This window comes from Xenopus tropicalis, chromosome 6 (genome assembly GCF_000004195.4).
Source record: "Xenopus tropicalis strain Nigerian chromosome 6, UCB_Xtro_10.0, whole genome shotgun sequence".
Taxonomy (NCBI): domain Eukaryota; kingdom Metazoa; phylum Chordata; class Amphibia; order Anura; family Pipidae; genus Xenopus; species Xenopus tropicalis.
Window position 1 is genome coordinate 12,324,063 of NC_030682.2, and position 25,775 is coordinate 12,349,837.

The window sequence follows — 25,775 nt, forward strand, 5'->3', positions numbered from 1 at the left end:
GATTCTGGCTGCCTATCTATCTATGTATGTATAGCCATCTATCCTGACTGTCTATCTATCTATCTCAATCTATTCTGTCTGCCTAGCTATATCTATCCCATCTGCCTACCTATCTATGTATACCCATCTATCTATATACATCTATTCTGACTGTCTCTATGTATCTATCATCTCCATCTATTCTGGATCTATCATCTATCTATGTATGTATATCCATCTATTCTGGCTGCTATCTATCCTGAATGTCTATCTATCAGTCTCAAAACACTAATCCTAGCTGCTGGATGTCTACTTTCTTCAAAGAATATAAATGGAGTTTGCTTGGAGGGGATACTAGCCCTGCTGCTGCACTGGCTATAGGGAGCCCCATAATGCCTGGCTCATACTCCTATTCCGCACCTGCCTGGGGTATATATCTGGGTGACTGAATGAAAAAAATGCTTAGATGCACAAGGACCCATAACCCTTAGGGAAAGGCAGGGACTAATGGTAGGGCCCGCAATGTGTAGAACCCTGTGGTGTCCTAAATGCCTGTATACAAGAATGACGAAAGAATGGCCATTATCTGCCCACTTGCGCTGGTGTATGCAGTAGTGCCCAAAAAGACACGCAGGCCAACTGTGCAAGTCTTCCCCTTAATTATTAAATGAGACCAGGGGCAAGCAGTATTTTTCAATACACACATACTGCCATCTTGTGGCCAGAACTGATTAATATATCTCTTGGGTTAGAAGCGATCTCTAGAAGAGAACTGAAATCGCCATGTCCCTACCAGCAGCGATAAATCATGTGCATCAGCAGCAACATTGCAATTCCAATGATCTCTAATACGGATGACACAATAACCCACGTGCCATGTCCCTAAAGATCACTGTGGGCCTCCTTGGACAAAGAATAGTATGCTCCTGTGCTACAACTCAAGCTTGCCCCTCTTTAATGTATTACATAAGGCACAGGATCTGTCTGACATGTGTGTGAAATGATGAGCTCCTGTCTGGAGAAGATCAGTGCTAAACATGGAGAAAATAGCTTTTTTTTTTTTTTAATCCATTGGTCCATACGGCCCAATTTTATCCACTGGCCTGTGTGTTGCTGTATTTATTATTGTAAGCTGTACAAGTTTCTGCTTACCATTCAGTGCCCCCTTTAAGGGTCTGTTACACCCAATCAATCTTTCCGATCTATAACTTGACAAAATAAAATACAGAAATAAAACCTTTGTTTATTTAAATTACATCCGACAGTATAAAAACGATTAAAGTAAAAATCTACACACAATGAAAACAAAACAAATAGGAAATATATATGGGATACATAAATATGGTATATTTTCTCTCTAAACCAAACAAACGAAACTCAGTTTAGCTTTTCATTACAAGAACATGGAGGAGCTCAGTAGCAGTGTAGGGGGCTACGTACACTTTGGGCACTGGTCACGACTCCCCCAGTTTGTTGTATTCCTCCACTACGGAATGTAATGTGTGAAAGGCTCCTTGGAAATCCTCCTCCTCGCAGCCGTACCGCTGGTACCAGTGCAGATAGGCACGTGCTTCATACATGCTCTGAGCTCTTTGGATCACCCTGCTCATCAGGTCTGCAGCGCTGGAATGGTTGGCACACACGGTCAGTGAGTGGCTCTGCTGGGAAGGGTCCAAAATGTTTTGTGACCCTAAAAAATTTTTTTTAAAAAATGGGTTCAATGGGTTCACATATAGTTACGCTTGTTGATTTTAGATTAGGCTTTCCCGTATATGGAATAAAAGGCCCTAAGTTTGCCCAGGAGCAGTAACCAATAGCAACCCATAAGATGATCGCTTTCAAACAGGTGACCAGTAAATGCTTCCTGCTGATTGGTTGCTATGGGTTACTGCTCCTGGGCAAACTTAGCGCCTTTTATTACATAACCCCCTTAGTGTTTTGGGACTGTGCTAATGGTGGTTCTTACAAGCGATGCTAAGCAATCTCTGTATTGAACTCTGTCCCTCGCTGAACTACCATATACTTTTATTATTACCTTGATGTATATTAATGCCTAAATTGTTTTTATTTGCTTATACTGCTTTTTATTTTTTATTATTATAAAATCAAGTATTTTAGCTTCACTGTACTAACTTCAAATTCACTATATTTACTTTACTTTCACTGTACCATATTGTACAAGTACTTCAATTTCACTGTATTTACTTCAGCTTCACTGTACTATACTGTACAAGTACTTCAATTTCACTGTACTTACCTCAACTTCACTGTACTATACTGTACAAGTACTTCAGTTTCACTGTACTTACCTCAACTTTACTGTACTTACTTTAAATTCACTGTACATTGTGCTTTATTGTATATTTGTATATATTGCACTGCTGTCCCTTGCATTTCTGATTAGATGCTAAATCTCATTTCGTTACCCTGTATTTATACATGTGTAATGACAATAAAGTTGAATCTAATCTAATGAAACAGTACAGGTAGATCTCTAACTATAAACAGCCCTATGACTATGGGTAAGCAGAAGTGTCTGCAATATCTAATTGAATGGAATGGAATAAGATTCCGTAGCCCTATAACTGGTTATTAGAAGCGACAGCAAGCTGTACGGTATCCCGCAGCACCATCTGCCTATAGGAAAATGAATGAATTGCTCACCTGTCCAGTAGTCAATGGGGAATGGGTTCCAGGGAACACACCGGTAGGACTGTTTGAGCTTCATAAGTACCGAATCCTGAGAGAGGAGGAATGGTTTGTCCTGGGAGGCACGAGACACAGCAAGGAGCGATGTGCTGTGGTGCTAAAAAGGTAGTTAAGGGGAGAGCAAATGTAGTACAGGTTTGGACTGAGATTCAAAATCCCAAACAGCCCCCCAGTAGCCCAATAAATAGTGACTGTCTATGGCATCTTACAGCAGCCCCTCTAGCAATTGCCAAAAGCCACAGATTGCCAGTCTGGGCCTGATGTAGGATACAGGGAGCCTTTGAAGGGGGAAAATATCCGCCAAGGCAAGGCTCTTTAACAACAATATCTATGGGTTTCATAATTCTATATAAATACATAAAGAATTTAAAGGGTCATAGAATGAGATAGCCTATGTATATAATTTAGTTGTAAAGGATACCAAACGGCCATCTGGAGAGGTGCGAGGAATATTCTTTGTTAGAGACAGGGTCACTCTGTCCCAAAATGGAGTTCCCCTAGAAAAGGAAATGAGAAGATCTATGCTTAGAATAGGGATGAGTAAAAGGAGCACAAGCATTTATGTCACTGTGTATTAATTTGCAGAAAACAGAATAAATGATAGCATTGTAATACACAGTGAGTGTATACACTTACATAAATATTTACACTCTACTGGAAATTCCCTCAGTGCACTTCGGTGGCCAAAACATTATGCGTGCAATATCCCTAAATAGATTTACACTTACCAGCTACTAAAAATAAGGGGGTTGTTCACCACTTTTAGTATGATGTAGAGAGTGCTATTCTGAGACTATTTGAAATTGGTCTTCATTTTTTGTATTACTTGTGGTCTTTGCATTATTAAGCTTTTTGTTCAGCAGGCAGCTCTCCAGTTTGGAATTTCAGGAGCTATCTGGTTGCTAGGGTCCAAATTACTTTAGCAACCAGGCAGTGGTTTGAATAAGAAACTGGAATATGAATAGGAGAGGGCCAGAATAGTAATAAGTAATAAAAAGGAAATATAAGAATAAAATTGTGCCCTCACAAAGGAATAGTTTTTAGCTGCTAAAGGCATGAAGAGGAAAACAAATCATTCAAAAACTATAATATAAAGACCACCTGAAAAGTTGCTAAGAATGGACCCTTCTATAACATACTAAAAGTTAATTGGTGAAAATAAACTAAAGCTGAACTGCATTGTCTTATAGACATGGCCAGTAGATGTCACTATATACAATGAGTTACCTTCATACGTAATAAAAGGCAATAAGTTTGTCCAGGTACAGTAACTCATAGCAACCAATAAGATATTTGCTTTTAAACAGGTCACCAGTAAATGCTACCTGCTGATTGGTTGCTATGGGTTATTGCTCCTACGCAAACAGTGCCTTTTATTACATCACTCCTTTAGTGTGTAGAAGTACCTTCTGGAAAAGAACCCTCCCTACTGCAATGACTGCCCCGTGGGCAACATCTGCTCTATGCTGTGCCACGCTTACCTCCTGCAAATCTGGGCTGTGTGAAGGAATTTCAAGGTGGTCATTGGGCACAGCGTCCTGATGATCTCCCAGGGTTCAATGCCAACACTCACTGCACTAGGACATAACAAGACCAGGTTACAGAGTTACTTATACATGAGTTACTAATACGTGTTACTCTATGGTAGTGCAGGGACTGTACCCTAAAATCAGCCTTATAGCTGCTCGTTAAATATACTACTTACCAATGCAGTACCAGGAAGCAGGGTTAGCTGGTACTTGCCACGTGCATAGGTTTACATGGATACAGTGACGGCACTAAAGGGTTCCCTACCTTCTGGTTCTGAGTGTGTTTGTGGGGTACAGGAGTCCAGCCAGGCAGGAAGCAATGTGACTGTTCATAGCAGCAATTGACACCGGAGCCTCCACACCAGACACAAGGGGCACCTTTTTCTCCCCAAGAGCTGCTACTCTGTGCATGATATCATCATTCTGGAAGAGGAGGATCCCATCAGAATATCTAAGGAGAGTAAAAAAGGACTATAATATCCCTTAATCACCCCGCTCCATTTGCTTCTGAAGCCAATTGCTCATATTCTTGAATATTCCCAAATTCCTGAGATGCTACTGCTTTTGTGTTTCCACTGATTATTGATCTTTGCACAATAATAATATAATAAATACATAATATTGTACAATAATCAGTGCATTATTTGTACATTATTTTTAACCCAAACTATGACTTTATTTATTGACATATTCTGCAGTCTGCCACTAGGTGGAGAAAACTCTAAAACCCCCTGACCAATGACATTGCTGAACAGCCTTTAGCCATCACAGAGACCAGTCCTTTGGACATTCTATTCACAAATACCTTGCGAGTTTAATTTTTAGTCTTACTTTATATCACTTTTTTTTCTATTCAGGTTCTCTCCTATTCATATATCATTCTTTGATAGCAACCAAAAAGCTGCCAAAACTCCAAGCCAGAGAGCTGCCCAACAAAAACTGAAACCATTAAAAACACTACAAGTATTAAACAAATGAAGCCCAATGTGAACAACCCCTTTATGGGCCGATTTAGACATGAAACAAGCAGGCCTACTGCGTACCACTTGGGATTTAGTGGATATGCACCTATAATGCAATTGTAAAGCTCATTAAAGGGACTGTTTACCTTAATATGAACTTTTAGGGGGAAGACACACAGAGCTACTAGTAGCAGCTACTTTTTCACGGCTACTAAACTCCAGGAAATCCCCTGCCATAGACAATACTGAGAATTGCCTCTGCTAAAACACACATATTATCTGTAAATTATTATTATTGTCTATTTTAGTAGCTGCTACTAGTAGCTCTGTGTGTCTTGTCCCTAAGTATGGATGTAGAGAGTTTTATTCTGAGACAATTTGCAATTAATCTTAATTTTTTTATTATTGGTGGTTTTTGAATTATTTTGTTTTTGTTCAGCACTTCTCCAGTTTACATTTTTCTACAGCTATCTGGTTGCTAGGATGCAAATTACCTTAGAAACCAGGCAGTGGTATGAATGACAGACTAGATTAAGAGTAGGAGAGGCCTGAGTAGAAAGATAACAAATAAAAAGTAGCAATAACAATATGACCGTAGCCTCAAAGAGCAACTGTTTTGCTGCTGGGGTCAGTGACCCCCATTTGGAGGCAGAAGAGAAAAGCTAATAGCTCAAAAACTATAACAAATAAAAATGAAGACCAATTGAAAAGTTGTTAAGAATTAATCATTTTATAAGGTGAAAGGTGAATCATCTCTTTAATATCATTGTCTAAAAACTGTTATTCTTTTAGGGATGCCCCCCTTTCAGGATAGGCTTGGGTCATACCTTTGTAACCAAGACAAGCAGAGCAGGGAGTTGTAATGCTGAAGTGGGGTATCACCAGTCTCATGGGGGGCCACAGCCACTGACAATATGTGACCTGCTGGATACGTGTCTCTAATTTCTTCACACAGTCGGGCTCCCAGACCTTGACAAGAAAACACAGATGCCAACTATGAGCGCCAGCCTCTTGTGATCCGAGTATTCTCTTATATTTATTTTTACTTAATTATTTGATAGGTTTATAGCTACGAAACAATGAGGGAAGTGGGAAGAGCTGAGCTTTGAAGAGAAAGGGTGATATCGTATAGGGCTAAAGCAGGGGTCCTTAAACTTTTTAAACAGGGGGCCAGTTTACGGCCCCTCAAACTGTTTGGGGGCCGGACTATAGCTAGTCCTCAAACTACGCCCCCCCCGGCCCCTGACCCACTGCATGGACACGTCATTAGTGTTGCCCAGTGGGACACAGTGATGTGACCCTCTGGGGCGAGGACAACGCTGAGGCAGACAGGTAGCAGTCAGGGGGTGCGGACCCACCAGGGGCAGGGGCCGGGTAAATGACCTTGGGGGGCTGTATCCGACCCCTGGGCTAAAGTATACGGTCAGTCATACACCAGTTCTACCCTTCCACACAATAAAATTATTGGTCTTCAATTACCTTCTATAATACACTATTTTTCAAGCTTTGAGCTAGGACCCAGATTTCGCTGAAAGCAAACTTTAAAATAATCTGGAAACGTAGAATTTACAACACTTGCAATATGGTATTTGTATGCAGGCAATGCAGATTATAATTTCTCCGTTGCTAAAAGGGTTTATTTAAATCTTAAAAAAAATCTGCTATAATTTTTATGGTGTAGTTTTTATTACTAAATTACACTGTGTACATTGCAAATAATTCACTCTACTCTATCAGATAAGCTATTCTTTCTCCAAGGAGTTAGGATTTCGATTTTTACTATTGACTGCTAGCCTCATATCTACCACTAGGTGGGGCAGGGGAATTGTTTAAGGGCAAAGACACTCGGGGCGATAAGTTTCTGCGCTTTTTCTGTCATAGGTTAAAATAGAAGTCGCAACTAAACGCCCGCGGATTTTCGCTACACAGATTAGTTGCCGCGACTTCTTAAAAAGTCGCTGTGACTAATCGCCCCGTGTGTCCACGCCCTTAGCAATGCAGATATCAGGGAGCTGCTATCTTGTTACCTTCCTATTGTTCTGCTGATTGGCTCCTGGGGGTAAAAGGGGTGCAGTGCAGCAGTAACGAGAGAGACTGAAGTTGATCAGAGCATAAGTCACATGGCTGGGGGGCACCTGGAAAACTAAAAACACATCTAGGCCCACATCAAATTTTAAAAGTAATGTTAAAAATCGTTTAAAAAATGGATTTCAATGCAGGATTCTGCTGGAGCAGCACTACTGACCCATGTATTTAGTGAAAAACATGTTTTAACTTAATCTGTGTTTAGTTTTCTATAGAGCAAAATATGCCATTTTGAAGGGTTGCTATGTTTTCTGTACTAATATTAAATTACAAGTGCTTATTCAATGCAACTGGATTAAAATAAAACAACCTAATCCTGCTGCTATAGTGTTGGACGCTGGGTATAAAGTTGCCCTTATCCCAGCCTGATTGAGTACTGGTTCTGTGCCCCCATTCAGCACATCTGACTACCTGTTGTGTCCTTACCAGCCTGGCTCTTTAGTCAATTTATAGCCTAATCCTAGTCAGTCTGATGCCCTAATCCCAGTCTATTTGATTACAATGTATGGATTACCTGCTTAGCGGTCTGATCCCAGCCTCTTTGATACTGTTGTCACTCAGATACCAAGGAACCATTTTACCAAGGATATTAAATATTCTTGAAAGTGATAGAAATCATATATTAGACAAGTGGGAAATAGAAATTAACCCTACCAGATCCGGTTCCCCCACACAGGCTGTGCAGCAGGACCGTGCCACTGTAACAGTCTCGGCGCTCCAGCTCGTGCCGGAAACTCTCCATCGTTCTTGCTAGGAGACTCTTCTCTGTGTCTGTACCATCCCCGCTGTAACCTGGCCAAGTACACAAGAACAAGCTGAAGGTAAATCAGCACTGACCATATGAGGTTCAGAATCCTGCCCAATAAGAAAGGTTAGCTCCAACATTTAGCTTTGAGTCAAGCATTAAAGGGGTGGTTCACCTGCTCTTCCAGCTTTGAAATGGGGGTCGCTGACCCCAACAGCCAAAAACTATTGCTCTGTAAGGCTGCAGTTTTATTATTATTGTTACTTTTTATTACTTATCTTTCTATGCAGGCCCTCTGCTATTCATATTCCCATCTCTCGTTTAAACAAATGCCTGGTTGCTAGGGTAAATAAGACCCTAGCAACCAGATTGCTGGTAAAATACCAAACGGAGAGCTGCTACACAAAAAGCTAAATAACTAACTAAAAAAAAAAAAAAAACATGAAAAATGAAGACCAATTAGAAATTGTCCCAGAATATCAATGTCTACATCATATTAAAAGTTAATTTAAAGGTGAACTACCCCTTTAATGCATTACACTGTTATAAAATAATCTTCAACTTATATAACACATGGGTTACGTAACAAGAGAGGGAGCTAACAGCTTTCTGTTAAATACTGTACCCAGGTCCTGCCAGTATAATATAAGGGTGAGGTATAGTTACAGTGTATATTTGCAGCCGATTGTTCCATTTCATTCTTTTAATACTGTAGTACTATTTTTATAAAAGCCAAATTCTTATTGGTTGTGAGCTGTAAGACCAGGGAAAACTGTTATTACATAAGCCCAGTGTGGGTGTATGGAGCGGAGTGTAGAGCTCAGGTAGGCTTGGGCAAACATTACTGCAGCCATTCATTTCCATCTGTGTACAAACATTAGCAGAGGCCTAGAAGAATTGTGTTTATTTCACCCCACCTGTTTGCAAGGATGACTGCCAACCTACCTGTGGGCAAACAAACAGAGACCTAGAGAGATCTAGCCGTCCCATTGTCCACTTTCCTGTAAATGATTACATTAGCAATGGGTGAGGGGTAGTTCAAGGCCTTGGGAACACAGGGCTCTCAGTCTGTAAGTACTGTAGGATGACAGAAGGGGATAGACAGCTCTGTTTATCTGCACTGAAAAGTACAGCTTCTGCTTGAGTACAGGTACATGGAGCAGAAGCGGAAGCTGTACTGTTGAGTGCAGATAGAGGGAGCGGATCTGCTTCCCTCGGCCTGCAGAAAAAATGCAGGCCGAAAGCAGAGGAGCCAACAATCTGTGTGCCCAAGGCCGAAAGCTGCCCATACATGTTCAGTTTTAAGTCTTCTTCCGATTAATGTTTGGATATGGGTCGTACGTTTAAATGCAACAATCTGAAACTAACATTCAGCCTGAAATTGTAGGATAAGCCCTTAAAATAACAAATGGGAGGTTGTTCTGAACATGAAACAGTTGACAGACACCTATCGTACGAAAATGACCCCCAAGGATATCGTCAGATACACAATACAGGCGTAGATTTTTATCGTTACATGAACGAAATTTTCTAACCTGTCCCATCGACTAAACGACTGATTGCCATGGTACGAAAATTATCACTATGATAATTCTGAGCCCACACACGGACTGAAAATCGCACGAACCTAGGTTTCTTATGATTTTAGCAGTGCGTGTATGGGCAGCTTTAGGCCTATGGAACCTGTGACTCTTCTCTACATTACTCATGGATTTCTCCCAGGGGTTCTGTAAGACTGCAGCAATAAAACCATTTCGGTGAAACAATGTAATGAAGCAGTTGAGCTGCAGCAGAGTTGCCTTTTGTAGATCAGGATATCCAACTCAGTGGGCAGGTAATAAAACACTTGGAATCACTCTTCCATTCACTGCAAGGGCGTTAGCCTAGACCCGCAGGGGCGCTTGCTGGTCCTGTGTTTGTTGCTTTAAAATACAGTCTGTGTAGTCTGTGTTTTCCACCAGCAGAAACCTGACCCACCAATGCACCAAGGGGTGCAACGTGATTGCTACTGAAATTAATGGAAGGCACTTACAAGCATGTTGGCACTTGTCCATGGACCTGGATATTTTTTAAAAGGCTAAACACCCTGAACTGCCCAATTTCCCCATTTAGTAATGATATCCATTTTTCAGTTAAACAAAAATCCAGCCTTCCATTACAGACAAATGTCTGTGACTAGCCTTAAAGCTGCCATACACAGGCCGATTCTAGCTGCCGATATTGGTCCCTTAGACCAATTCGGCAGCTTATCGGGTTGTGTATGGGCACTAAAAACTGGCCCGGTCGCCCGACATCTGGCCTGAAATCGGGCAGGTTTAAAAATCAGTCAGATCCGACAGAAGTCTATACCCATCATACTAATTCAATCATTTGGCCCCAGGGCCAAACGACTGAATTAACTCAATATCGCCCACCCGTAGGTGGGGGATATTGGGAGACGATCTGCTCGCTTGGCGACCTCGCCAAGTGAGCGGATCTTAGCATGTATGGCCACCTGCAGACTGCCTATAGGGGGTGTTCAGTAAAGGTAGGCAGTAGGGCTTTACTAAAAGGATCTAGTAATAAATAATAGTATCTGCAAGAAAAGCCCCAAAATGTCTGCTATAGAGAGAACAGATATGTATTGGTAAAGCACCTGTATGACCCTGGCACATTGAAGGAGAGATGTGTCTTTTAAGGTTTAACTCCCATGTAATGCACCATGGTTATTGAACTTGGGCCACACAAACCCAATACTATTATAACACATTAATAAAGCAGAACTACACTGCTATACGGAACAGTTTGCTTTGCCCTTACCAAATGCCCAGTTGTTTCCTCTTCCTTTTCTCCCCACAATCAGGTTAGAGTCTCTCAAGCTCCTATAGAAGAACACAACTCTCAGTAAATGAATGGCATTGCAAACAGTACTACAGATAATAGTAGATGAAGTGCCCTACCAGGACAGGGCTGCATTACTACTATTCCAAAAGGGAACCTTGTCAATTAGAATAATTCACGGGAAGCTTTCAAGACATATCTGAAAAGAAATCCAGAGTGTCTTTTGCCAGGTGGAAAAAAAGATTTCACTGTGTGTTTATTCAAGGCACATTCCCATGACTGTATCAACATGAAGCACCATCAGGGTATTGGTTGGTTGCACAGTTAACAAGGAAAAAACTCTTCAATAATATAAACACATTAGCCATGGACAGGACTAAATATCAGAACAAAGCAGCATTGCTCTTAGATATAGTCCTCCATAGATCAAGACTCATTGGTTGTTAGGATCAGTAAACATGTGCTTACACAGTGAAAATAGCTTCTTGTAGCCCCAGGTGCACGCTGTACCCACTGCCTGGGCAAATAAGTGCTGCTGTTTTCATCATTTTTGTTTTTATTGGTTGTTAGGATGTTACCAGTGCAGTGATTTGACTGCATTAGGGATGGTAGAGAAAGCATAGTATATACAGTAATAGGATTGTTATCCAGAAACTTTCAAATTATAGAAAAGGCCATCTTCCATAGACATTTTAATTAAATAATTCAGATTTCCTTTTTCTATGTAGTTATATCCCAACTAAGGTATAATTAATCCTTATTGGAGGCTACACAAGATTTGTTACTACCTTTGAGTTAACTTTTAGTATGATGTAGAGAGTAATATCCTGAGATACCTTATTTCAGTTTCAGTTCAGCAGCTCTCCGGCTTGGAGTTTTAGCATTTATTTGGTTGCTAGGATCCAAATTACCTCAGTAGCCAGGGTGTGGTTTGAATAAAAGACTTATATATGAATAGGAGAGGATCTGAATGGAAAAGATATGTAATATAAAGTAAAAATAACAATAAAACTGTAGCCTCACAAAGCAATAGTTTTTTCCGCTGCAGGGGTCAGTGACCCTTGTTTGAAAGTTGTTAGAAAACAACGGCAAATAATTAAAAAAAAACTACAAAAAAATAAATAACGAAGACTAATTGAAAAGTTCCTTAGAATTGGCCATTCTATAACATATTAAAAGTATTCTGGATAACAGGCCCCATACCTGTATGATAATGAAATTAAATTAGAATAAATTACACACCCTTTTTTCACTCGTTTCCATAGTTTTCTAATGACCTTGGGCTCACTGTCAACACAGATGGCATTTATCATCCCATCCCGAGAGAAATATGGATACCTATGAAATAAAACACAGGTCAGGTTCACCTTTGTGCAACTATTTTGCTGAATTATCTCAGCCCAGACCCATCCTACACAAAATATAGTAGCCCCACAGGGATCTGGGCTGATTCTTTATTAAGGTTTAATACTTCTTTAAGAAAAATTACAAATATTTTTCTTCTAAACATCCGATTGTGAAAATGAATGTCATTAAAAAGACAGAGAAACCTAATCCGATCTACAATATTGCTGTAGTCTATGGGAGCAAAACATGGCCGTCTGTTATGCCTCTAGGGGCCCCAAGCTTAAATGAGTAATTTAAAGGAAATAAATGTAGGAAGGCCCTGACCAAAGGCTGCGGACTAGGCCCTTCCAGGACAAACTGGCAGATTATCGGTTAATGTATTTTGGCTGCCTGACCTATATATTGCCAAAAATTAGGCAGTTTAAAAAATGGGTTAGGACCGCTTTGGCACATTGATGCTATTCTCTCCTCAGTACAGCCCCATTATTATCCAACTGTAAGCCTTGGGGCCACAAATAGTAGATTTTTAAGTATGTGGGCAGCTTTACAAACAGCTTTAAAAGTTATAAGCTAAGATTTATGACAAACACTGGGCATTTTCTGGCGGCATAAAAATACTGATGGAGAAAACCCAGATTCAGCCCCTTATGTGTGTGAATTAACAGGACTTGTATCTTGATTGTCACCACACAGAGCAAAAAATGCACACTTGGTTGTTTTCAGGTTCCATTCCTGTCAGTGCAGACACATACAAGCACTAGCATTAGAGTATGAGTGTAAAAATTAGGTTAGGGCTAGAGAAGCCCCCTCATTGGTTATTCCCTGGGTAGCGTATGTCTGAGTGATTTACTTTATTGCTGTCGGGAAGGAATTCAGGGGAAGATATAGCCCATGGTTAAATCTCGGCATGGGCTACCAGCCTAAGAATTCTGGTGTTGTATATTTGTTCATTGCTGCGCAAATAAGGGCAATGGCCCGCGGGAAGATTAGTCGCACATGGTAAAGCTCCACTACCCTGGGCGACCAAACTCGGCTTCAGATGCTGACCTCCCTCAACCCACACTGCTCATACACAAGAAAGTTGTAGACCTGGCAACAGAAAACAAACGGCCCTTCCTGGATTTCACTTCCTCTACTAACCCCACTACACCCTTTGTGTGAGTCTCTATCTGCCTCTAAGAACACCACCCCTCCCACTGTGTGAGTCTGACACTGGCACGCAGCAAAAGAACGACCCTCTCCCTATGTCATTACACAGTCTACACTTGATTGCAGTACTTGTAAGTAAATGAAAGTGCCAATATAAAACCAATCAAAGTCTGCCTGCAAAACAAGGGTTATGGAAGGAGTTCTGTTTTCCCTAAGACTACATATAGATACTGGTGAGTTATAATAAGGTCTACTATTGTTATATGGTATGGGATCCCTTATCCGGAAACCCTCTATCCCAAAAGCTCCGAATTACAGAAAGCCCATCTCCCATAGACTCCATTTTAATCATATAATTTAAAATTTTAAAACTGATTTACTTTTTCTCTGCAGTAATAAGACAGTACCTTGTAACTGATCCCAACTAAGTTATAAATAATCCTTATTAGATGCAAAACAATCCTATTGGGTTTAATTAATGTTTCATTGATTTTTTAGTAGACCTAAGGTATGGAAATCCAAATTACGGAAAGACCCCTTATCTGGAATACCCTTGGTCCCGAGCATTCTGGATAATGGGTCCTATACCTGTATATGATTCCTAAAAACACAAGATATGTGGCTGTATATAAAAAAGCCCTGCTTACTTACCCCCTATTTATTGATTCAGCTAATTGTAGGCAAAACGCACCTAAATATTAAAAGTACCTCCTATAAACAATGTTAAAACCCCGCCCACTTACCCATGCTCCTACAGAAATATATTGCATGGTTTAAAAGGATTAGAGAAGGCAAAATATACAGATATTTTGTGTCTGCCCACCTAGCAATCATTCTGTAAGAATATAAAGAAAAAAAACTGCATGGTACAGGCCCCACCCACTCCCAGGGTCGGACTGGGGTGTGCGCTACCCCAGGGGCCCCCTCACCCCCACAGGGGCCCCACTGCCCACCCTTGGCCAGCCCCTTCCTCCCCAAGGGAGCTTTGGCAACAAGGAAGCAACAGGTGGGGATCAGGTCTGGGTCGAAGGAAAGGGCCCACCGGGTTTTTTCCTGGCGTCCCGCCGGCCCAGTCCCCCATTTAGTAAAAGGTATAATAGAAATAAACAGCTTTCACAATTCAGTCACTTGAGAAATATGAAAATAAATAGCTGTGACTGTAGAAAGAATGAAGGATACTGTGCACCTTGTTTACTAAATGTGATGCAAAGTGCAAACAAAGGTGCAATTCAGAATGTAACCCGGATTGCTGTGCTTTTGCCCATAATCCCAGCATATTATCACATATCGTGCACATCAGGTGCAGCCGGGGGGGGGGGGGGGGTGTAACAACTGAATGTATCCCCCCGGCTGCAGCACATAAGATAATATGGGAGATGTAGTGCAAGAGTCTATAGGTGATTACCTGTCAGTGTCCGATGCATTGTTACACAGAAGGTGCCACCATTCCTGCCCAATCTGGTTACCACACTGGCCCACCTGAAGCCAAATCAGCGACATATCCTAGTATAGAAAGGAGAAGGGGTCCATTAGATGAGACTTATATTCAGTATTTCATTGAATGCCACTCCATGCTGAGAGGAACCCAAACTGCAGGCCTGGCACCGAAGCAGAGCAACAGAGGGTATGTGATCATTTCATATCTGACATCCTAATGGAATTATAACAGTATACCTGTACCATTTGTATGAGCTTACAGTTACAGAATGCCAGCAGGTGCCCATGTACCTGACAGTTACAGAATGCCAGCAGGTGCCCATGTACCTGACAGTTACAGAAAGCCAGCAGGTGCCCATGTACCTGACAGTTACAGAATGCCAGCAGGTGCCCATGTACCTGACAGTTACAGAATGCCAGCAGGTGCCCATGTACCTGACAGTTACAGAATGCCAGCAGGTGCCCATGTACCTGACAGTTACAGAATGCCAGCAGGTGCCCATGTACCTGACAGTTACAGAATGCCAGCAGGTGCCCATGTGCCTGACAGTTACAGAATGCCAGCAGGTGCCCATGTGCCTGACAGTTACAGAATGCCAGCAGGTGCCCATGTGCCTGACAGTTACAGAATGCCAGCAGGTGCCCATGTGCCTGACAGTTACAGAATGCCAGCAGGTGCCCATGTACCTGACAGTTACAGAATGCCAGCAGGTGCCCATGTACCTGACAGTTACAGAATGCCAGCAGGTGCCCATGTACCTGACAGTTACAGAATGCCAGCAGGTGCCCATGTACCTGACAGTTATAGAATGCCAGCAGGTGCCCATGTACCTGACAGTTACAGAATGCCAGCAGGTGCCCATGTACCTGACAGTTACAGAATGCCAGCAGGTGCCCATGTACCTGACAGTTACAGAATGCCAGCAGGTGCCCATGTACCTGACAGTTACAGAATGCCAGCAGGTGCCCATGTACCTGACAGTTATAGAATGCCAGCAGGTGCCCATGTACCTGACAGTTACAGAATGCCAGCAGGTGCCCATGTACCTGACAGTTACAGAATGCCAGCAGGTGCCCATGTACCTGACAGTTATAGAATGCCAGCAGGTGCCCATGTACCTGACAGTTACAGAATGCTAGCAGGTGCCCATGTACCTGACAGTTACAGAATGCCAGCAGGTGCCCATGTACCTGACAGTTATAGAATGCCAGCAGGTGCCCATGTACCTGACAGTTACAGAATGCCAGCAGGTGCCCATGTACCTGACAGTTACAGAATGCCAGCAGGTGCCCATGTGTCTGACAGTTACAGAATGCCAATCAGAGGGTGTCTATGTACATTACAGTTACAAAATGGCAGTCAGTAGGTGCCAATAGTATAAAGTTAAAGAATGCCAGTCTAGGGGTGACTATCACAGTTACAGAATGCCAGCCAGTCAGGGGGTGCCTGTATAAGTGCCCCAGTGCCAGGCAGGAGGTGCCCATAGTATACAGTTATAGAATGCCAGTGTAGGGGTGCCCATCTACCTTACAGAATGCCAGGCAGGAGGTGCCCATAGGATACAGTTATAGAATGCCAGTGTAGGGGTGCCCATCTACCTTACAGAATGCCAGGCAGGAGGTGCCCATAGGATACAGTTATAGAATGCCAGTGTAGGGGTGCCCATCTACCTTACAGAATGCCAGTCAGTCAGGGGGTGCCTGTATAAGTGCCCCAGTGCCAGGCAGGGGGTGCGCACACAGTGAATGGAGACATCCCGCCCATGATCCCTCACAGCCCGCGCTTCTTCCCTCAGGTCCTGTTACCTACAGTCTGCCCGCCCCTCCCCGTTGCCCCTCCCCTCCCCTCTGCCCCACCCCTCTGCCCCGCCCCTCTGCCCCTCCCCTCTCCGCTGCCCCTCCCCGTCTCTCCCCACTGCCCCGCCCCTAGTTACTTTACACCGCCCACCTTCCTCTCCCACCCTCCCCTCGCAGCTCCGCCCCTTACGCTGGAGCACACCTTCCCTTTAGCTTTCTTCCACAACCACGCCCATCACACCCCGGCCCTGGGATGTAGTTGGGAGCAGGAAACAGACGAGTTTGACGTGTTTCCGTTCCAATATTAAGGGGGAGGAGGAGCCACAGGCCGGGCAGCAGGTCCGTCAGAGCCAGGGAGATTACCGTGTGGAATCTGGATATTGCGCGGTGGAAGCCCGGTACGTCCCACTCTGCTGTGTCCGCTGAGCTCCATGTGACTGGGGTCGGTGCTCACACAGCCGGGGAGGCGCTCTGGGGCTGCGGGGCCTGACCCTCTCCCCCTGCCTGGGATAATCCCGGCGGGCTCGGTGCGACAGGAGCTGCCCTTACCCCCCGGCACCCCCACCGGTATGGGATGGCCTGAGCTGCACCAGGAGGAACCGGGGACCCCTCTGCTCCTATTTCCCCAGCTTCCCTGCTGAGAGACCCGCTCCCCCCGCCCGCAGCGGCCCCGCCAGGAAACCGGATTCTCTTTATTCCCTGCAACTGATTAACTTACCCTTTAATCCCCCGGGAGCCTCAGGCACATGGTTAGGACTAACGCCCGTAGGCGGATTGGCCCCTGGAACTGAAGCCCTTGCATTCTGGCTATATCGCCCTGTCTCTATCTCCCCCATGCTGGATTCGCCTGGGACTCTGGGACAACTCTGCCTCACACACACTGACCATGGGGGATTTCTATGATCCAGAATACCCAACTGAGTAAGTATTGCCCACCTAGGTGCCCGGGTATGTGCCCCCTGGCAGGCTGCCAATGTGACCTCTATTAACAGTGGGCATTTGCTCCTAGGCTTGTGCCCTCTGTTAGCTGGCTGGCACGTCCCCCCCTCCTCTGTTAGCTGGCCGGCACGTCCCCCCCTCCTCTGTTAGCTGGCTGGCACGTCCCCCCCTCCTCTGTTAGCTGGCCGGGGCACGTCCCCCCCTCCTCTGTTAGCTGGCCGGGGCACGTCCCCCCCTCCTCTGTTAGCTGGCCGGGGCACGTCCCCCCCTCCTCTGTTAGCTGGCCGGGCACGTCCCCCCCTCCTCTGTTAGCTGGCCGGCACGTCCCCCCCCTCCTCTGTTAGCTGGCCGGGCACGTCCCCCCCTCCTCTGTTAGCTGGCTGGCACGTCCCCCCCTCCTCTGTTAGCTGGCCGGCACGTCCCCCCCTCCTCTGTTAGCTGGCCGGCACGTCCCCCCCCTCCTCTGTTAGCTGGCCGGGCACGTCCCCCCCTCCTCTGTTAGCTGGCCGGGCACGTCCCCCCCTCCTCTGTTAGCTGGCTGGCACGTCCCCCCCTCCTCTGTTAGCTGGCTGGCACGTCCCCCCCTCCTCTGTTAGCTGGCTGGCACGTCCCCCCCTCCTCTGTTAGCTGGCTGGCACGTCCCCCCCTCCTCTGTTAGCTGGCTGGCACGTCCCCCCCTCCTCTGTTAGCTGGCTGGCACGTCCCCCCCTCCTCTGTTAGCTGGCCGGGGCACGTCCCCCCCTCCTCTGTTAGCTGGCCGGGGCACGTCCCCCCCTCCTCTGTTAGCTGGCCGGGGCACGTCCCCCCCTCCTCTGTTAGCTGGCCGGGGCACGTCCCCCCCTCCTCTGTTAGCTGGCCGGGGCACGTCCCCCCCTCCTCTGTTAGCTGGCCGGGCACGTCCCCCCTCCTCTGTTAGCTGGCCGGGCACGTCCCCCCCCCTCCTCTGTTAGCTGGCCGGGGCACGTCCCCCCCCCTCCTCTGTTAGCTGGCCGGGGCACGTCCCCCCCTCCTCTGTTAGCTGGCCGGGGCACGTCCCCCCCTCCTCTGTTAGCTGGCCGGGGCACGTCCCCCCCTCCTCTGTTAGCTGGCCGGGGCACGTCCCCCCCTCCTCTGTTAGCTGGCCGGGGCACGTCCCCCCTCCTCTGTTAGCTGGCCGGGGCACGTCCCCCCCTCCTCTGTTAGCTGGCCGGGCACGTCCCCCCCTCCTCTGTTAGCTGGCCGGGGCACGTCCCCCCCTCCTCTGTTAGCTGGCCGGGGCACGTCCCCCCCTCCTCTGTTAGCTGGCCGGGGCACGTCCCCCCCTCCTCTGTTAGCTGGCCGGGGCACGTCCCCCCTCTCTGTTAGCTGGCCGGGGCACGTCCCCCCCTCCTCTGTTAGCTGGCCGGGGCACGTCCCCCCCTCCTCTGTTAGCTGGCCGGGGCACGTCCCCCCCTCCTCTGTTAGCTGGCCGGGGCACGTCCCCCCCTCCTCTGTTAGCTGGCCGGGCACGTCCCCCCCCCCTCCTCTGTTAGCTGGCCGGGGCACGGCCCCCCGACATGTAGGACATGTGCTGTATATTAGCGCATTGGACATATGCTTCCATATAAACATGCTGGGGGGGGGGGATACGCACCCCTAACATGTTTGGCTTTTACAAGAATTGTAACACCAAACAAATGAAAGTGTATAAAAATAAATACAATATAACGTACTGTTGCCCTGTGCTGGTACATCTGGTGTCTTTGCCTCAGAAAGACTACTGTAGTTTATATAAACTATAAACAAAGGAGAATAGTCACGGGTTATATAGCAGAAAACAGATAGACCCTATAGACTACAATTATGTTTTATCTGTTATCTGCTATGTAAACAGATAAAACATCATTGTAGTCTATAGGGCCTATCTGTTTTCTGCTATGTAACCTGTGACTTTTCTTCTCTTTTCCAGCTTTAGGGCTCTGGCACACGGGGGAGATTAGTCGCCCGCGATTTAACTCCCTGTTCGCGGGCGACTAATCTCCCCGAATTGCCTACCCCTGCCATCCCACCGGCGAACATGTAAGTAGCCAGCGGGATGGCACACGCGGCGGCGCAATTTCCCCGAAATCGCCGAAAAAACCTTGCGAGTCTTTTTCAGCGGTTTCGGGAAATCGCGCCGCCACGTGTGCCATCCCGCCGGCGACTTACATGTTCGCCGGTGGGATGGCGGGTCATGGCAACTCGGGGAGATTAGTCGCCCGCAAACGGAGTTTTGTCGCGGGCGACTAATCTCCCCGTGTGCCAGAGCCCTTAATGGCTGCCCCCAGCTACACAGCAGCTGATTTATATAAACCATAGTAGTTCTGAAGCAAACACACAGTGTTGTGCAGGGAAATAGTACATTATATTTTAAATACAGTAATTCACTTTCATTTCACAGGTTCATCTCCCGTGCTTGTACTCTCACGTCTGGCTTCCTGCTTTTAGCCACATTACTTCCTATTCCCTTACTATCTTGCAGCCCATGTGCAATGGCTTTTAGGCAGATATGTTCCATGCACGCAGGCATCTCAATTCTTCCCAGCAACATCCCGCGTTCTGTTTTATACTTGAGCCCCCCGCCTCAGGGGCACACTAGGTTTCCTGTGTGATTAGTAGGGAACAGGTATTGAAGAAGCCAGACAGGTGACTATTGTCTGTTCTTTCATGTGTACAGGGGTGGGCTGGGTGTTTGCCTTGTACAAGTGAGTGGTGTCTGTTCCTCCCTTAATTAGCTGATAGTCTCTGTTCGACCACTGCTGTAATGAAGGTGGGGGGGGCTTTACTTCCTGGGGCCAGGGGATGACCCCCCACACCTACTCGTACAGAGCTTTTCTGATGTTGTCAGTGCTGGTCATTCATTGTACCAGGCAAACCACTTGTTCTTGTCTTGTCCTACAGATATGTTAGAAATGCCCAAGCTTGCCCTAGTCTGGCTAGTCGGTTGCCTTGTGACCAGTAAGAACGCAAGGGTACGTTAGAAAAGGAAGCAAAACTGTGTCAGTCTATAAAGCTTTTGTGAAGAAAGGACCTGGCAGTTTCCTGCAAATGGAAATAAAGTGTCCGTGTGCTACAGACTGTTACAGTTATATCCCATTGAGGGCTGTGCGTTTTGCTGATTACATTTAGGGTGAAGACACACAGAGCTACTAGTAGCAGCTACTTGTTGTGGCTACAGAAACAGACATGCTGATCATTTACTGATAACTGTCTTTACTTGTGTTTTATCAGAGACAATTCTCAGTATTGTCTATGGCAGCGTATTTTCTGGCATTTAGTAGCTGCTACTAAGTAGCTCCATGTGTCTTCACTCTTAGCAGTCTCTGCTGTCACAGATGAGACCTCAGTCTCGCTACTTGCATTTTGGCCACTGAGTACAGGTGGCCATTTTCCTGCCGGATTGAGGGTGACGGCTCTTGTTCCCGTCCTTGTAATTCCATCGTTTGGCCCTAGGACAGAACGATGCAATTAGCTTTATATCGCCAACCTAAGGTGGGCATATTGGGAGAAAGATCCACTTGTCAACGGCCTCGCCAAATGAGCGAATCTTAAGTTGTATGGCCACCTTTATTTAAGATGGTCATATACAGGTATGGGATCTGTTATCCGGAAACTTTATCTAGAAAGTTATGAATTACGGGAAGGCCATCTCATAAGCAAATAATTCTAATTTTTCATCTAATTTTTCTCTGGAATAATAAAACAGAACCTTGTACTGAAACCCAACTAAGATATAATGCATACTTATTGGAGAAAAAACAATTCTGTTGGGTTTATTTAATGTTTAAATTATTTTTTAGTAGGCTTAAGGTATGGAGATCCAAATTACAGAAAGACCCCTTATCCAGAAAACACCAGGTCGTAAGCATTCTGGATAACAGGTCCCATACCTGTATATATACCGGTAGGTTGTCACCCAAGCTGATCTTCATACACCCATATTTGTGTGATCAGGGTCAGCAGAGCGCTGTTAGCCCAAGGGCAGGCAACCGCACCTTGCTGAACTACATATCCCAGCATTCCTATGCTCAGTTTGAGGGTAGGAGTCTGTGAGTTGGAGTTCTTCTGCTTCTGGTAAAGTGGTGATGTGAATTCATACGTTGGTTCTGCTTGCTAGTCATAGGCTCGCTCAGATATATTTAGAAGTGTGATGCAGATTTGCCGTCACCCATAGCAACCAACTAGCAGTTATGTTAGGTCTCTGGCAGTTACACATGAATATGACTGATTGCTTTTGGTTATTAGACTCTGGCAAATTAGCTCTGTGCTGATGCCCATGGAGAGGGTTTGACTGCTGTCTTAAATCAGTAGCCTATTAGGCCTAGACCTATGCCCTCCCTGCTGTGTGTATGATAGGGCCGTGGATGTGGTCCGTGGCCAGCAGGTCTGCATAACTCCGTTGTTATCCAAGGGTTAGTCATTGGGCCTTGAATGCTGTATACATTGGGTCTGAATGCCTCCCACCGCCACATGTGATGAGATTGCTAGATCTGATCGATTTGGTCAGTTTATGTAATGGGTGGCCTAATTGAGTATGTGAGCTAGCCACGCTGATAGGTTTTGTGTATATGGGCAGCTTAATATTGGCTTGATTTTTCTTGAGATTTAATTACCAGGTTTCTGTGGCCTGGTATGGCACCGGCCTATTAAACTAGCCATGCAACTGGCAAGTGGCTTTTATTTCTATACAACTTGTCACTCCCTGGAGGTGCAGTACACATCCCCACTTAACTTAGTGAGCTAGTGACAACCTCAACAAACAAGCGGATCTTGCCAAAGATATGCCCACCTAAGATGGCTGATATTTGAGTAATACCATTGTTTGTCCCACGGGCCAAATGATCGAATTCCAGGAGCCGTCCGCGTGAGGACCACACCAATGAGCTAATGTGGTCCCAAATCCAACGGGAGGATCAAACCTGCCCGATTGACCTCTTTCAATTTCAGGCCTTATATTGGTCAGGTAGGGCCGTCGGGGTTGCCCATACATAGGTTGATAAGCTGCCAGATCGGTCTGAAAGACCCCAAGCTGAAATCTGCCTGTGTATGGTCACCTTAACAGTTGAGCCTCCCTAAATTCTGGTTTAGGTGCACCTCTGTCTCCTGCTGGGTGCTGTATTTTGATTAAAGGGTAAGTGATTCCTAATGTAGCACCTTGGAAGTTGGCTTCTGGGCGGAGCAAAGGAAAGGTGACTGCAATATGTACGGCCTGTTATATGGTGTCCAGCCTACATGCTGATTGGTTGGATGCCAGAGTATCCACCAGTGTGTGCCGCTTTTACTGTTCTACATCCCACCATGAAACTTGTCCACTTTCACCCAGGTCCTCCCATCTCCTTCTCTACCTAGTTTCCCCCTCCAATAACCAAATGTACCCTGTGCAACTCTAACAACCAAGTGAATAGGAGCTGGGGCTCATCTGCCAGTTCCCCACACACTGGCCAACCTGATGCATCGCCAGAGGAAAATTTTCAGACTTATCTGATCAACAAACCAACTGATATACATGGCACAAACATATTTGATTGTCCGATCATCTGCCCAACAGATGTGCACTTCAGCTGCCTGACGATCTGCTCCCAGAGGACCATGTTGCTTATTCATTGCTGGAGCTATGGCGAGTAAGGTCACTCTTTAGTGATCTATATTGCCCTGGATTTGGGCCCAAAGGGGCACTTAAGGTCAGCTCAAATTAAAGGCAGTCTCGCTCTAGGATTTTTCATCTCTAAGCATTCTGCAGTCTCCCAGTAGTGCCTGCCAAACTGTAATACCACTAAGTAACCAGCGGCACGTTGGCATCATTTATTTATACTCCCTGCCATGGTACCCACAGCTTTATAGTAACATTTGTGGTCTCCTTTTCTTAAATCAGGGCTGTCCAACTGAAAGCCCGTGGGCCAGATGTGGCCCTTCAAAGGGTTTTTATTGCCCCCGGTCTGCTCAAAGGCTCTGTAGACTTAAGTGCGTGCCTAGATATTCCCCATTAATACACAAGCCTCCGTATAGAATGTCACTGGATATATCATTAGTGGCCATAACAGCCCGTCTTGCAGTCAAGTTATATAAAGGTAAAGATGCACCAGAAATGTCACTTTGTTTATTATATAGCCCTGGAGCCTGTGTACATAATACTCCCCCCCCAAAAAGGCTTCCGCATGCCTGCAAAACTGCTCCAGTGCTACTCCCACCCCCAGCCAGAACTTTGTACTTTATATTGTGAATACCCAGAGAATCGCCAGTGGCCTTGCACAACCCTATCCCTGCCTCTCTGGCTGGGTGTGAAACAGAAATAACATCTGATATTGATACATTCTTGCCTGCCCTTGGGGCTTTTCTTTTTAAATCTATAGTGATGCTTTCCTCTCTACTCTACTCTTCGGCAGCTTATTTGACCATGTATGGGCACCCCTAAAATTGGCAAAATCTCGATCGGGCAGGTTTGATTTTCCCGTCGGGGTAGGGTCCCTGATCTGATGGGAAAATCAAACCTGCCCGATCTAGATCCTGCCAATTTTAGGCCCATGTACCCTCCATTTTAATTCTAGGGCTAGGACCCTAGGGAAAAATGATCACAACGTGTATGGCCACCTTAAGGGACACACTTCAGATGCTCACATAAGGGTAATGGTGCACTCTGAGTATCCATAATCTTATATGGTTAGATCCATGTACAGGTAACGGCACACTTTGAATGTCCAAATGCTTATTGGTTGCTAGGTGTGGGCATACCGTGCCTCTTTTAATTATATATTAATTTATTTGTTATTAACTGTTATTATTAAGCCTAGAAAAAAAGTTGTTTTTGAAAAATATATGCAGAGAATATTTTGCTGACTTGATATTGGCATGTGGAACCTCTTAACTGCTTCATCCTACATCGTTATCAATAATAATGTCTATGACAATATGAGGGGAAACTAGACCACCTCTGTAAGTACAGGTTGTCTTCCGCTTCCATATCAAATACAGGTTCTTAGGATATAACTTGCTGTGTGCATATAATAATCATTTTCAGCATACTGTTTTACTGGCATGGTCAGACCACTTGGGTGATATGGCTAGCCAGTATGGCCCTTTTCATATTGCCTAGGGCCAGAGGCAGATTTGGCATCCCCCCCCCCCCCCCCACAATGTCACTGGTGCCTTTCTTATATAAACTGGGCAATAAGGCTGCCTTTTGTACTTTTCCAACAGTAAGTGCGACTGGATGAAGGTATCCTGCAGGATAGAGGGGTTTGGGTAACAAAAGGCACTAAGTTTGCCTTGGAGCAGTAACCCATAGCAACCAATCAGCAGGTAGCATTTATTGGTTTCCTGTTTGAAAGTAGACCCCTTATTGGTTACTGCTCCTGGAAAAACTTAGTGCCTTTTATTATATATGGGGCAAGTGTTTTAGCTCGTCCTTGCCTACCCAGCTACAGAGGAATAATGGAAGGCTTTTTGGAGGACCCCTGCTAAGCTCAGAAAGAACCCCCCCAAAGTTGTCAGCAGGACCTTTCTATCTTGGATCTGCTTAGGCCATCTTTTAAGGCTTGAAACCTCTGGGCTGGTACCGCAAGTCCAATATATATAAATAAGGCATTTCTATCCATGTTGTTTTGGCTTTAGAAAGTCTGAGGCAAGAAAATCTTGGCCTAAGGGGAAAATAAACCCTGTTTATAAATGGAGTATATGTTGCCATAAATGTGTACTGTTCTTTTGCAAGGTTATGGGTCCAATTGCCGACTGGATACATTTTATATTCCTTTTAATTTTCTTTCAGGTCAGGGATTGATGAGATCTCAGCACAGGAGGAAAAGCAGAGCAATCCGGAGGCCATCTCGCTAGCGGAGCTCCCTGCTTGTCAACAGTAAATCCAAATATTCTATTCTACCATATTCTTTGTAGCTACACATGGAGCCAAAAGGCATCACAGATAATTGTAACAATCTGGCTCCAAATGTCAAAAGGAAAACAATAGCAAGAAAGATTGTGTTACTCTGCATATATGTTATAATTATATACTGTGTTACGCTGCCTTACACAACTGCTTTAAATGAACAGTAACACCAAAAAATGTATATATTTCAAAGAAATTAAACTATAATGTACTGCTGCCCTGCACTGGTAAAAGTTTTGTGTTTGCTTCAGAAACATTATTAGAGTTTATATAAACCCTGGTGTGTAGCCATGGGTGGCAGCCATTCTTAAGAAGAAAAGGCACTGGTTATATAGCAGCTAACAGATAAACCCTGTAGAATACAATGGTCTGTTATCTGCTATGTAACCTGTGCCTTTTCT

At 45.2% G+C, this 25,775-nt stretch overlaps 2 protein-coding genes across 8 annotated transcripts in view; one reads left to right on the plus strand and one right to left on the minus strand.

The window, feature by feature from the left end:
- Positions 1-1,202: 1,202 nt before the first annotated feature.
- On the minus strand, positions 1,203-16,589 carry tubz1 (zeta tubulin). Of its 5 annotated transcripts, none has more exons than XM_031904135.1 (11): positions 16,434-16,589; positions 14,731-14,828; positions 12,072-12,167; positions 10,809-10,870; positions 7,919-8,056; positions 6,007-6,148; positions 4,483-4,668; positions 4,170-4,265; positions 3,110-3,185; positions 2,644-2,785; positions 1,203-1,602 (listed from the first exon to the last, which is right to left on the minus strand). In XM_031904135.1, exons 2-11 carry the CDS (start codon positions 14,823-14,825, stop codon positions 1,589-1,591), a joined length of 1,047 nt encoding a protein of 348 aa, XP_031759995.1. In that variant the 5' UTR covers positions 14,826-14,828; positions 16,434-16,589; the 3' UTR covers positions 1,203-1,588. The 5 variants fall into 5 exon arrangements, with proteins under 5 accessions (XP_031759995.1, XP_002941372.1, XP_017950241.1 ...); XM_002941326.4 differs by having other exon boundaries at positions 1,203-1,669; XM_018094752.2 differs by lacking the exon at positions 16,434-16,589 and adding an exon at positions 16,182-16,405 and having other exon boundaries at positions 1,203-1,669; positions 14,731-14,830.
- A 219-nt stretch (positions 16,590-16,808) lies between these two features.
- Positions 16,809-25,775, plus strand: part of setd2 (SET domain containing 2) — a 50,089-nt gene continuing 41,122 nt past the window's right edge. The window contains exons 1-2 of one of the 3 annotated variants that reach the window (XR_004223147.1): positions 16,809-17,480; positions 25,258-25,344. Coding sequence is in view for 2 of the 3 variants with exons in the window: in XM_031903778.1 (XP_031759638.1) it covers positions 17,446-17,480; positions 25,258-25,344 (122 nt within the window). In the remaining variant the exon portion in view is untranslated. The remainder of the gene's footprint in view (positions 17,481-25,257; positions 25,345-25,775) is intronic. The other 2 variants (XM_031903778.1, XM_012964979.3) reach the window with 2 other exon arrangements.